Below are 12,800 nucleotides of genomic sequence, written 5' to 3'. Positions count from 1 at the left end.
GAACACAGGGTCTTCTCTGTGCCTTCTCTAACCTTGGAGGCCAAGCTGCAGTGAGAATGTGTGCCCTTCCCCCACCATGACACAACATGACACAACATGACACAGACTCGCTTTGGATTCCAGCCAGAGCAGGAGGAAGCCCCCACTTTCATGAACCTGGTCTCTCCTCTGAGACATAATTGCAACCTGACACACAGTACACATGTGATGGATTCTCAAAATGAAACATGCCTGGTCACCCGTATGTGCACACACAGGGAGCCTTCATGACTCACGTTTACACTACAGCTTTTCAACATCATTAAAACAGAGCAAAAAGGCCTCAAAGAGGACTTGCGTACAGAAGTGGATTTTAATGTCAAAAAAGGCCATTCTGATAATTTAGTCTCACCTGTGGATGACGCACTTCTGTGTGCAGAAGTGCACACAGAGCTCCCTTCAACACTCATTTATAACCACTTTCTAGCTGGTTTCCACTGTTAGATATGAAAGTCTGAGGGTTAATCAGAATGAGAACCTTCCTTCTATCCATGCATTGAGACTTTTAAGAGACCTCTCTCATCTGTCATCATTTCACAGATGGGTATGACTGTCCTGGGGGAAGCAGTGCCTACACCAGACATTATCCTACCCTGCAGTGTTGGGAAGGCCACATTTAGCTCTTAGAAACATCTTCTAGTTCCCTCCCACACCCACATTTTCTTCATTTATAAAACCAGTGAAAACAAATCATGCTTCATCCTCAGTTTTATAGAGGGCAGCTCAGGACCTCTCATTCCTTCATGGAAAGAAAATTTCTTTCTGTACAGTTTCCATTATTTATTAGCTGAAGGTCAGGGGAGAAATGGTATTTATAGGATGCCTAAGGCCATGCTCACTATAAAACAGAATAAGTCAATATAGCTAGAGCACAACTTAGTGGCCTATTGTGCAACATTTTAAAAAATGTACTCTCTCATTACAGCACTTGAGAATATCTCCTCCCCACCACGAGTGAAAATAAATTTATGAGAGTTATAGAGCAGCAATATTGTTTTAATCAAATCATTAACATGGGTGTGCTGTTTTCTGCCCACATCCTGATATTTAGTCCACATCCTGACAAGATCTGGGATTTGTATAGACTCTTCTCCTGAAAGGTGTCAAGTGACTTCGTGGACACTGGGCCAGTGTAAATTCACTGTAACTTTGGCAGATCTGCACTCACTGACGGATCTGAAACCCCCGGTGTGATGTGAATACTATTCTTTCCATTTACAAAGAGAAAAACCATTCAGAACTGAATGCCAAAGATCTCCTTGACCTTTGCTACTTAAAGAAATGGAAATGAGACAGAAATTCCCATCTTACACCATAATGGAACATCACCTGACCAGAGATGCAGCTAGCTCAAACAAAACACTGACTGTATGGTACATGGCATAGCTCTTGCTGCATGAAATAATTCACGAGACAGTCCCACTGAGGAGAAGCCTTCAACGTAGAGCATCCACTCAAGTGTGCAGCTAGGGCACTGAGGACTTGGAGTCACATACACTAGAGGTATTTGGGACTAAGAAACCACCCACACTTTGCTTCCCTTGCTCTCCCTCAAATGTGTTCTTGTAAGAAATGCACTTCTCGTGTCAGAAAAAGAAATCCCAGTGCAGCCTTTGTAGAGCTCTGTGCACCCACTGGCATTCTTCTGAGCATTCAGAAACAATGCTGGGAAGTCACCCAGTCAGTCACTTGTCTACCAAGTCTTTCATACCAGAAAGTAACTCTACACTGGCATTCTTCTGTTTTCCCTCAAACTACTGGGGTCTATTCATGTTTTAAACAAACCCCCAGAACTCAGAAAGCCCAAGACAACTTAGACACACCCAGTAAAGAGTATTTAAACCGGGCACCCTGCTTATTTGCCAGCATCCAAGACAGACAAATAAAGGAGTCACTCCCAGAAAACAGAAAACTATCTTGAGTGAACAGAAAATCAAGGCTGCCTGAAGAGGAAGCATGAGCTCTGCAGCCAACTCAAAAGTACAGTGTGGTGCCAAGGCCCCCATATTACCTTTTAAGCCCCCAAATCACCCCAAATCCTGAGGGGGTTCTATTCAAGCACACAGCTTCATCCAGGAGGCACTGGAAACAGGTATTTCAGCCTGTGTCTGGAAGGTTTCAACCTGTTATCAATGTAACAAGCACCAAAGCTCCCGCTGACCTTAACTGACTCGTCCCCTCTAAAAAAACCCCTCAGATTAAACCAGGTTCTTCCGTTTTCAAACATTGCCTACAAGAATCTTTCTTTGCACTTTACACTGGAGAGGTAAGAGAAGTACCAGTAAGAGAAGTCTACACTGTGTCCCTGCAGTAGAAAGTAGGAAACTACTATAGGTGACACCCACTTACCCTGAAATTCTCAACCCTGCAAGAAAATCACCTTACAAGCTCTTTCACTGGGTCAGGTCACTTAAAGCAGTCTGCCTTGTCCTCCAAGATACTGGAGACCTCCAAAACTCTAAGTGTTTTCTTCCTCTGGTCTGACCAAACAGAAACATGCCTTACTCTCCCTATTTGACTTAAACCCCCACTGCTCTTTCACAGGTTTCTTAGAACCCCAACTCTCAGAGACTTCTGCTTACATCAGAACCACCTTTCTCAGCACCAAAGCCAAGCTCCTGGTTTCCTCGATTGTGCAGGAAAGCCTACCAACATAATTTAACACTATCCTGAAAGATCAAAACCCAAAAACAAACAGAAGAAACACATACCTTGGCAAGAATCTGATGTATAGCAACCATCAGATGCTCACAACCACCAGATGCTCACAACCACTCTGAGGTGCTGGCATAGCTTATGAGCAACTGCAGGACGACACCACCAGAATGAACTGGGACAGCAGCATCAGGTGGAGCCAGAAAAGAGCTATTTTACCCAAACTGGATGTATTCTCAAATCAGTCCAGTATTCTTTGCTTCTCCCTTATTACCTTAAAATGCAGACAAATTTAAAAACAAAAACGAGAGGCACTGAAGTTCATCCCCATCTGATCTACACACTAATGAGGGAAGTTTTTTCCACTGGCACCGATTTTCCATTGTGCAGTGAACGCAGCCTCTCCACTGTCCGTCCACGCGTCAGAAACAAAGCCACTTCTGGCCTGATGCTTTCCATATGAAACACGAGATCCCATCTTTCTTCTCCCCTCTGCCTTCCTCCTTTCCATACTTAATTACTCACACAGCAGCTGTAGTAGGTTGCAGATGAGCGGAATGTTTTCTTCAGAGCAGCACAAATTTTCCATGCTGACAGGGAAGACCAAAAGAAAGAAAAGAAAAAACCCCAAACAAGAATTATCTAGTACTTTTCACCAGCTTGAAGCAGGCAGCAAGGTCTGCAGGGCTGGCACCCTTTAAACCATTGCACAGTCACAGCAAAAGAACAAAGCCCCTGAGCCACTCAGCCCACCCTGTACCCAGGGATATGGGGCACCCATATCCAGAACCCAGCAGTAAGCCAGAGGTGCCACGGCAGGGCGAGTGCACCAACCCCAAACCAGCACAGCATCTCAATGGCAGCAGCTGAGCAAAGGAGAGAGGAGAGACCAGCAGCTGCAAGGAGACAAGGAAAATGTGTGACTGCACTGCTTTTGTGCATCTTGTGTATCTACATGCCTTGCCAGGCCCTTCCCTGAGGAAGGGAGAGCAGGCACCCAGGTGAGAGATCACAAGTATCCAGACACTGCTCAGAGCATCACGTAGTGTTGTGGATGCAGTTCTCCAAAGATGCAACAGTCACAGGATGCAGAAGGTCTGGATACCTTTGACTAACTAAATTGCTAATAGCTGGGAGAAATTAATCAACTTTTAGGGGCACAATACCTGAATTGAAAAGCTAAAATTGACAACAAAGTGGAAGATGTCAGCCAAACTAAGTCTTTCACGCTGAAAAGTGCCAGGCACTCAGGAAATTCTTGGAAGTACAACTGGTTGAAAGATTTCTACCAAACGTTCTCAGAAAAAAAAAAAGTACACTTTTGCCCAATCTTTTGTTGGAAACATGTTATCCACTGAAATTTCACACATCCAAGATGTAATCTGTAAGGGCAGACTTAAATCAAGCAACCCAGTAACTCAAATCTGAGTCTCACACCTAAGTGCCGTGATGTGCATTTCTGGTGTAAAAAGCAAGGAGACAGGAGCACCTCTCACCCCCCTTCTACTCTGCCACCCAGTGAACAATTTTCACCTTCGACTCTGATCACTAGAACCTTTGTTTTCCATCCAGCCCTGGTGGAAAACAAAGGCAGGCGATTAAAGGCAGCCCCGTACTTCACCCCCACCAGCACAAAGCAATTCAAAGCAATTCAGCACAATGCTGATTCCCCTCCTGGGCTGGAGCGAAGGCAAGTCAGCAGAAATTGCAAATGTTCAAAATCCAAGAACTTTCCTTATGTATGGAACTGAACTCGAGGGTCAGGATTAAAACCAAACACCTAACACCATAGTAGCCTATCAGCAGTGAAAACATTTTTTAAATCTCACTTACTTGTCCTGACACATGCCTTTTTCCTCACCGCACAATATAAACAGTTAACACTCATTTTCACTGTGATTTCCAGTCACTTCAGTCGTACAGGAAGAACACTGCAGTGACAGAGCTGCAGAGGCAGAAGGTGGGCCAGATGATCCTGTCCAAAAAACACAAACCTTGTTTCCAGGGCTTTTTGAATTATCTAGATGGAGATACTTCCATTGATTGCAGTTTCTGTCAGAACACGCTGGCTTACAAAGGTCCTTTATGGTCAAACATCAACCCTATGTCAGCAACCCTTTAAAACTGACCTTCTGAGGCTCCAGGTTTAAGGGCAGGATTTGTAAATCAAGACACTAATTGGAATGTCTCAGAAGAGCCTCTCACAAGCCAGTGTCCTCCTCCTCTGCATCCTTTCCCATCAATCACACTGTCTCCCAAGCTTGCCTGTGTCACTGCCTACTACTCTATCCTTTGTAGAGTAGGAGCTGCTGACTCCATGTATGATTTAAACTCCAGCTTTGCACTCAGGTCCACAATGCTTGGAAGTAACAAGAGGATTAGGACATGTGACACATTGCTTGTAAGGATCATGTTCAAAACCAGTATGACACTTAAATAAGTATGGTTGGTGGGCCTCCAGCAAGCATAAATGACATAAACATCTCTGCATGAAGAGTCCAACTCGGACTCTTTGATGTGTGTTGTACAGTACACTACACACCTCTTAACAGTTCTCCAAAAAGTAACACATGTAATGATACACAGCTGCACTGAGTGGAAACGCTTTGGATTGGAAAGGAACCTTCATATACAAAAATAGGGAGTGGATGGGTACCTGCTTCAAAAGGATTAACAGCATCATAGCAGCTTAATAAATCAGAGTTGATATATTAAACCTTTAAAAGAAAAAAATAAAATGCCTTCTGCCCAGCCTTCATACGCTCAACTCCAACACGTACTAAAACTTGAGAAGGGTCACATCAGTGCCATGCACAGGCTGTCACAAAGACAACCCAGACCTCTGGGAAGGGGCATTTAAGCTTGCCTTTCAGAATCTTCTTTTGATTTTTTCATAGAGGCAACACCACACCCCACCGAGAGCTTCCCTGCACAGGAGCTGTCCTGGCGGCTGGTGTGGCAGGATATGGGCCTGCAGCTCCAGAAGGACTGGCTGCCCATGTCCCCATGGCCTCGCACAGCCCTCCCCTGCCCCAGCCACTGTGCCCGAGCACCACAAACCCGGAACAGGAATCTCCACAGCAGCAAATCAGAACACAAAAGCTGCCAACTCATCCTGTAACTGAAGAGCCGAGAAGCAAAGGTTTGGTGTCCTGATTAAATCCAAGACGTCAAACTATCTTTGAGCATAAAAGCTGAAGCAATTTCTTCTAAGGAGGGAAATGCGACATGAACACACAGGCTGCTTACTCTCACAGGCAAACTAACAGCCTGAGCAGCCAAGCAGTCTTCCTCACCAGCTGCTGCCAGAGCAGGAACGGTAAATACAGCCTGGTGACCAAAGCAATACATGAGCTTTTTCTGATGTACACACCTATAAATGCCATAGTACTTTCATTTGCTTAATGCTGGTGGAATCGAGTAAGAGTTACAAATTCTGGGTTGTTTGGGGTTTTTTAATAATAAAAGACAACAAAACAAATCTCCAGTGGCTCAAATGCAAGGAAGTATAAAGAATATCAAATTAAAAAATAAAAGGCCTGTGACTTTAAAGACAATCTCAGTGTCTTGGGAACCAGGCATGATTTTTTAACTCACAGTGGCAGTGTTGGGAGGAGGCTCTTTTCCTGGCAGGTTTGTTTTGTTTGCTTGCTACAGAATCAGCTGAACTCTGCAGTTCAAGTGAATCCAGACTATTTTTGACCAAGGCAGAAGCACCCAGAGTACAAGAAGAACATGTGGGAAAAAGAAATTCAGTAATTCGGGTGAGTAATTCCTGCAACATCAGTTTAAAAGATACCACAAAAATGGCACTCCCAGCTCCTGAGCACTGCCAGGAGTTTGGAAGTGGTGGGGGCATTGTAGATGTAGGGAATGGACATGAGGCACTTGAGAGTCCAAGGAAGCAGAAAGAGGAACTCAGCACTACCCTTGAAAACACCTTTATTAACTCTCCAAAAATCAGGTTTAGCATCAAAAAAGAAAACTGACACCAATTACAATACCTGCGTATAACTTTTAGTGAGGTTTTGAGCATGACGATCATAAACCCACAGTTTTTCTTCCCCTCTGCAGAATGTGACAAACTTGATAGGAGATGAGGTGTACTACTACCCCATTGCTTAATGTACTAAACACCAATATTGCTCAGTCAACGAGCAAAATCCCTTTGTTTCATAAGGACCACTCCAATCAAGGTCGTTCATATGCAGCTACAAAGAGAAGCAGCTTCCTTCTTGCTTCTCTATGTTTCTTAATGCAGAATGGAGAAACAACACACTGGATGTTTCTCAGTGGAGAATTATTTGACAAAGCCTCAAAAAATCCCCCAACAATATCCAGAAGATACCATTTGCCTCAACTCTGGAGAGCCTAAATATGAAATTACTATCTGGAACTGAAAACCTTCTGCCATTTCCACATGGAAGTATCACACTGCAGACTAGCTATATATCATGATTTTCATGTAGCCTATTCTAATCTATGCATTGCCTATTCAATAGGACATAGAGAAATGTACGGGCTTGGGGGAGGGTAGATTTAAGCATCCCAAACAAGAGAAAATATTTTCTAGTTGAGTACCCACATTATGATTGTGCATTGCTTAAAGGTATTTACCCCATTTCAAAATCACTTGACACAAGTCATTCACATAATCTGCTATTCTAAGACCCGTAACATGGATTGCGGGACTGTATGCTTTCAGAATACCAAGAAATAATCACTTTTAACAACAGATTCTATAATTAAGAAATGTAACAATGGAGACAGCAGTTTCAGGTTTGTCTTTCCTCTCTTTGTCCATCTCTTTCTGTAAGGTGACAGGAGCATGCTTTCAGCACATGGAGCCAGCAGAGGGGCTGCAGGTATAAATGGAGCGGCGTTCGGAGTCTGAAATACACTGCATTACACATGTGGCTGTTCTTGGAAGTCAACCATTTCTGAAAGTTATTCTCAAGAGGCATGATATACTATAAGCACTTAAGAAATGTGTTACACTGTGACTGGAACCAAGATGAAATAGCAATATTAAAAGAGATGGTTTAGTTTATGTAGTGGCCAACTATGCCATTAAACTAGAACAATGGAGATGATGGGGAGGCAGGAATGTTCTTCAGTGTGATTCATTCCTTTCCAGTAGGAGTGGAAATTTTTCCTATAGGCCTGAAAATGACCCCGTCTGCCAAGCAAAAGTCAGCATTAAGATGTAAGAATTCTGCTAGATTAGTCACCTTGGGATACTCTCTCACACAGCACAGGGATCTCAAAGCCCTTTTCCAGAATGAGTCAAAACTCAGCCTTCCGAGCTCCACAAAAACCATTAGGCCTTAGCATTGCTGTTGTCAGTCACTTCAGAAAGAGGGAAACTGAGGCTTGAAGAATTGATTAAAAACAGGCAAAGAAGGCTATATGAAAGGGTCAGCAGCAAAACAAAGGCTTCCTCGATCCTATGCTTTACAGGAAATGTGCATCTTTCTTGAAAGGATCATTGTTTGCTGCAGCTGAGAGCAGCTGGGTCAGCCAAGGCAAAAGGAAATGTTATCAGGCAATGGTTATCAGCAAACAATATAATGCCATTTCCACTTCTGCCAGCCAATTAGACCTGTGCTGCCTGCTGACACATGTGGGAAAGGCTATCTCCTTCAGAATAAACCAGAGTTTTTGGCACCTAAGCCTTGCTGTTTTCATACAGCTGCATCAGCTGCACACGATGACTCTGTGCATCCACCTGCTCTTTGTGCTCCCATATTCTGACATTATGGGAACAGCCATGCTAGAGGGTGCCTTGCAGCCCCCACAGAATATGACAGCAGCCCCAAAATGTCTCCTGATCAGACCCCTGTTTCACAATAGGATGGTGAGTTGAGAGTCCACCAAGAGGCCTACAGAGAAGGACAATAGGTATGTTTAAAATGTCACCCCTACAAAAAGGTGTATCTGATTACAAAAGATGCCTTCTGCACCCTTATCTTTCAGTGACCCCCTAAATGACATTGTGAAGGCCCAGCAGGTAGAACAGAGTCAAGCTCCATGTCCACCCCTTCCAAATTCTCAGCCCCGCTCTCCCCCTCTTTGCAGCCTGGCACACAAAGTGGGACCATGTGCAGCTGCACAGGCTATGCTCCTCAGAGTCACCTCCCTCAAAAACAGCCTCCTACCCACTTCCTTCCTCTGCAGAGTAATGAGGCGCTCTTCAGCCTCGTGCTGTCTCTCCCAGCAGTCCGGCTCCAATCTCGGGGATGCCACATGAGACAGCCATCCCAGAGCAATGGCGTACGTGGCCAGAGGTCCTCCTGCAGCAGTGCAGCAGCCACGCAGGTGCTGAAATCTCCCCCCGCCCTGGTCCTGAACTGCAGAGTCAGCTCACAGGGACAGAGAGAACTAGGACGGTTCAATCAGAGCCAGGATGAAGCACCAGGCAGAAACACACAGATGCTGAGGTACCAGCCAGCTGACTTAGAGCAAACGACTCATTTACCAGTGCACAAAGCCCACCTTTTCCTTTAATCCCTACTCAGTGCCACAGAAGCTCAACACTGCTGGAAAAGCTAAACAAAGTTCTCTCTCCTGATGAAATTGTGCTATTGATTACTCATTAGATTCTGACGTTCCCACCCCAAGAAAAAATTCTCCTGACCTCTGAAGTGTTTTGCCTGAAGGAGCGCACCCAAAGTTCAGAGATGAGCTCAGCTTTTGTTGCCTAAAAACCAAGCTCTCCCTTCCCAACATGCGTTTTAAAAAACCATCAAAAACACGACAGGTTCATTTCCAGCTTCCACTTCAGGTATCTCCACTTCCACAATGCAAACTATGTCCAGGGTGGAACAAGGGGTTTTTTGTCTGTATTTCTGCCTTCTAAAAAAGAAACCTACACAAAAGGAGACAGTCTGTTCCTACACAAAATCTGTTTGTTTTGTACATATTGCTGGGTTGCACTCATTCAACTCCAGCACTGATTATCAAAAGCAGAGATACTGAACTTGTTCACATTCCTCTTACAGTGGGAAGGAAAGATGGGCGATCAGCTGACTGTGTGCAAGCATTTAGCAACCTGCCTGTGCTGTCAGTGCCCTCCGTGAGTAATGGGTGTTTCACAATCCAAAATACGAGCAACTGGCCCAGCTGTATATTCCTCAGTCAGCAGCTACCAGACCTTTGTCCAGGCTCACGAGAAAAGGAAGACAGGACTCTGTCAACACTTTCACCCCAAGGCATGCTCTGATTTTCAGTGGGGCAGGTGCATCTTTCACGGTACCCCAGTAAGCATCGTTTCTCAGAGCAGGACCTGGCACTGACTAACCCCTGCACATCATGCACTAGTAGCTGCTAATCACAAAACTGGGGCTCACAACATGATAAGGAAGCTTGCTCTTAACCCACACAACTATTTTCCCCCTCAACCCCTGCCTTTTTAAGAGATTGAAGTAATCTCCTGGGGTGCTGCTTTGCTGCTGGGAGAAGCACTGCCCTGGAGCCTCTGTGAAGCTCATGTATGGCACCATTGGACCAGAGGCAAGACTTGTTCAAGTGGTTTTGCTCAAAATTAAAGCTGCTGTTTCCCACTTATAACACATCCCACAGGGATCAGTCACTGCCCTGTCAGCTCTCTCCCCTGGTGTCTCAACTATATAGCCTTTAGTTTTAAAGGATACTTTAGAAACACACACATTCTTTGTCTCAAAGTTCCTACAGTTTGCCTAAAATAAATAAATCCCCAAGACCTGATTACACTGCAAGCGATTTAGAAGAATTAAATTGGGGTCTCTGTGTCAGTGGGTCTGCCAAGCTTGTGTAACAGCATGGTCTCTGCACAGCCAGCTTCAGCTGCTCCCACCACTGACACATCAGTTTTGCTGCCTGTTGTTTGCAAGGAGAGTCGAGGCAGCAACAGGGGAACAAACCATAAATACAGGATGCATTATGAAACATTGGGCACTGGTTGCAGGATTTGAGAGGAAATAAGGGAAAACGTAGCAAATTATTTTCAGCTTCTCTTTTTAAGCATACGTGGATAATCAATGGGGTTAAACCAGGAGCATGACTTTAAATTCTGCAATGGTAACACTGGGATTGGGTAGGTACATGATACTGTATAAAACAGACTGCTGCTCTTCCACACATAAAAGAAGGCAGAAGGAGACAGAGTGTCACTCACAGCACTGCCTAAAGCATGCTGGCTATGTCAACACACTATGTCGCTTTGGACCATTTGGACTGTTACTAATATGCAACCAAATATGCAACCAATCCAACAATGACGCTATGAAATATTTTTTTAATTAAATTATATTAACCTCTTCAGTTTAATTAGCATGTTAAAAATATAAAAGGAAAGCAGATGTGACCATCATGGATGTGTGCACTGAATATTAATAACAAAAAGCATCCCCTCCCCCTTGGAGGATAAAGCAAAGTTGGATCGGTCATTTTGCAAAATAAACCCTGAATGTGTTCACCCTGTAGCTGACAATAAACCTCTGGTTTGTGTGCACACACATACAAAGCTGAAGCCAAAACGATTTTACTACGGTAAACCTTTAAAGATCCAGCCCCGGTCCAGCTGGCTGACAATGCTACAGCCCGAGTACTCCCCAGAAGCTCTGCCATCTACATCTCTACCCATACACACTTCTAAGGAAAAATTAAATGAACATCCCAAACTGTCACTTACTGGAGACCTAACACAGGCTACCCTCACACTAGCCAAGACTCAGGTGAAGGCTGGCAAGATGAAATCCAGGGGCTCGTTATTCTCACTCTGATAGTGCCACGGGTCCGTGCGCTGCAATAGCACCACATGTCATCCCAGCCACACTCCACTATTTCTACCCACCAGCAGATGTTTTTTTTTTTTTTTTCTTTTAAAGAGACACCAGTTTCCAGAATTTCGCCTGGTGTATCACCTCTGCCAGAAAATCACATCAAGAAACAGGACTATCTCACAACATTTGGCCGTAAATAGGAATGCTGTCTTTCCTTTTCCCTCAATATCCCAGCTGATAACTATTTATAGTTAACAACTGGATTCATAGAGTATTTTATACAGCTCTTCTCTGTAACCTACTCTTCCCCTTGGTCTTACTTGTATTCACGCTACCAGTCATCATTTTAATACATTTGTAATACTTGATTTCCATCTTTATCCTTATTCTGTCTGCATATTAACCCTACAGTGCCTCAAAACACACTGGTTACTGGAACCAGCCTAAGGCGTCATTGTTTCAAGACAGCAAGAAGTGTGTGTTTCTACCCATCTTCCAAGAAAAAGGGAAAAAAAAAAAAAGAAAAATAAGTCACATTCCTAGTTACTGAACTTAGCCTTAAAGCTTTTCCTAGTGTTGCCACACACCTGCCCACCCTCCACCTCCGACTTAAGCTACGATTTTTATTGACGTATACTAATTACCTGAAAATAAGAATGATCTATTCCATTTCCACCAGCTGCCAGCACTGGCTAGAAGTGATCAGGCTTGTTTAAAAGAACAAAACAAACAAACAAAAAAAATCTAAGCTCAAAAATAAAATAGCAGTCATCATAAAAACAAAACCCTAAAGAATGCCACCGGATCTGAGGTACTGTCGGGTGTGCTCAGAAAGGACTGAAGGCAGACAGATCTGAATGGACTGCTCAGTTTGTCATTTATATAGGTTGCTTTGCTTACTACCAAAAAAAAAAAAAAAAAAAAAAAAGAACCACCAAAAAAACCCAACCCTGAATTAAAGAACAAAAATAAAATAAAGTCAGAAATGCAGCCTCAATGCATCGACTGTCTGCGCTTAAGAGATTTACAGGAGTAATTTAAATGATTCACCTGCTGCCAGTTTTCCTCCAAGGATGGCAAAGCTGAGAAGTAGCCGGTGTCGTGGACAAGCTGGAGTTCCTGGAATATACTATAACTAGCCAAGACATCCATGCTGCTGCTGAGCAAGACCCTTTCTTTCTGCTTTTGTGTGTGTTTGTTTGCTCGGGTGGGGGGTTGTTTTTGATCATAAAAAAAAAAAGGAGGAGGAAAATCAACCAATGATAGATCCAGCGTCCCTTTGGCTTTGTTTTGTTTCAGTCACACTTTAAAAAAAAAAGAGAGAGAGAGAGAAAGAGGATCAGC

At 43.9% G+C, this 12,800-nt stretch overlaps 1 protein-coding gene across 2 annotated transcripts in view; it reads right to left on the bottom strand.

Annotated features, from left to right (window-relative positions):
• KLF7 (Kruppel like factor 7) overlaps nt 1-12,794 on the bottom strand; it is a 66,746-nt gene extending 53,952 nt beyond the window's left edge. For both annotated transcript variants that reach the window (XM_008634687.2, XM_017735745.1), the window contains exon 1: nt 12,507-12,794. In XM_008634687.2, coding sequence (XP_008632909.1) covers nt 12,507-12,608 — 102 coding nt within the window. In that variant the 5' untranslated portion in view covers nt 12,609-12,794. The remainder of the gene's footprint in view (nt 1-12,506) is intronic.
• Nucleotides 12,795-12,800: the final 6 nt, after the last annotated feature.

Source organism: Corvus brachyrhynchos, unplaced genomic scaffold (genome assembly GCF_000691975.1).
Source record: "Corvus brachyrhynchos isolate BGI_N302 unplaced genomic scaffold, ASM69197v1 scaffold255, whole genome shotgun sequence".
Lineage (NCBI taxonomy): Eukaryota > Metazoa > Chordata > Aves > Passeriformes > Corvidae > Corvus > Corvus brachyrhynchos.
This window is presented reverse-complemented; position numbering and strand designations above follow the sequence as displayed.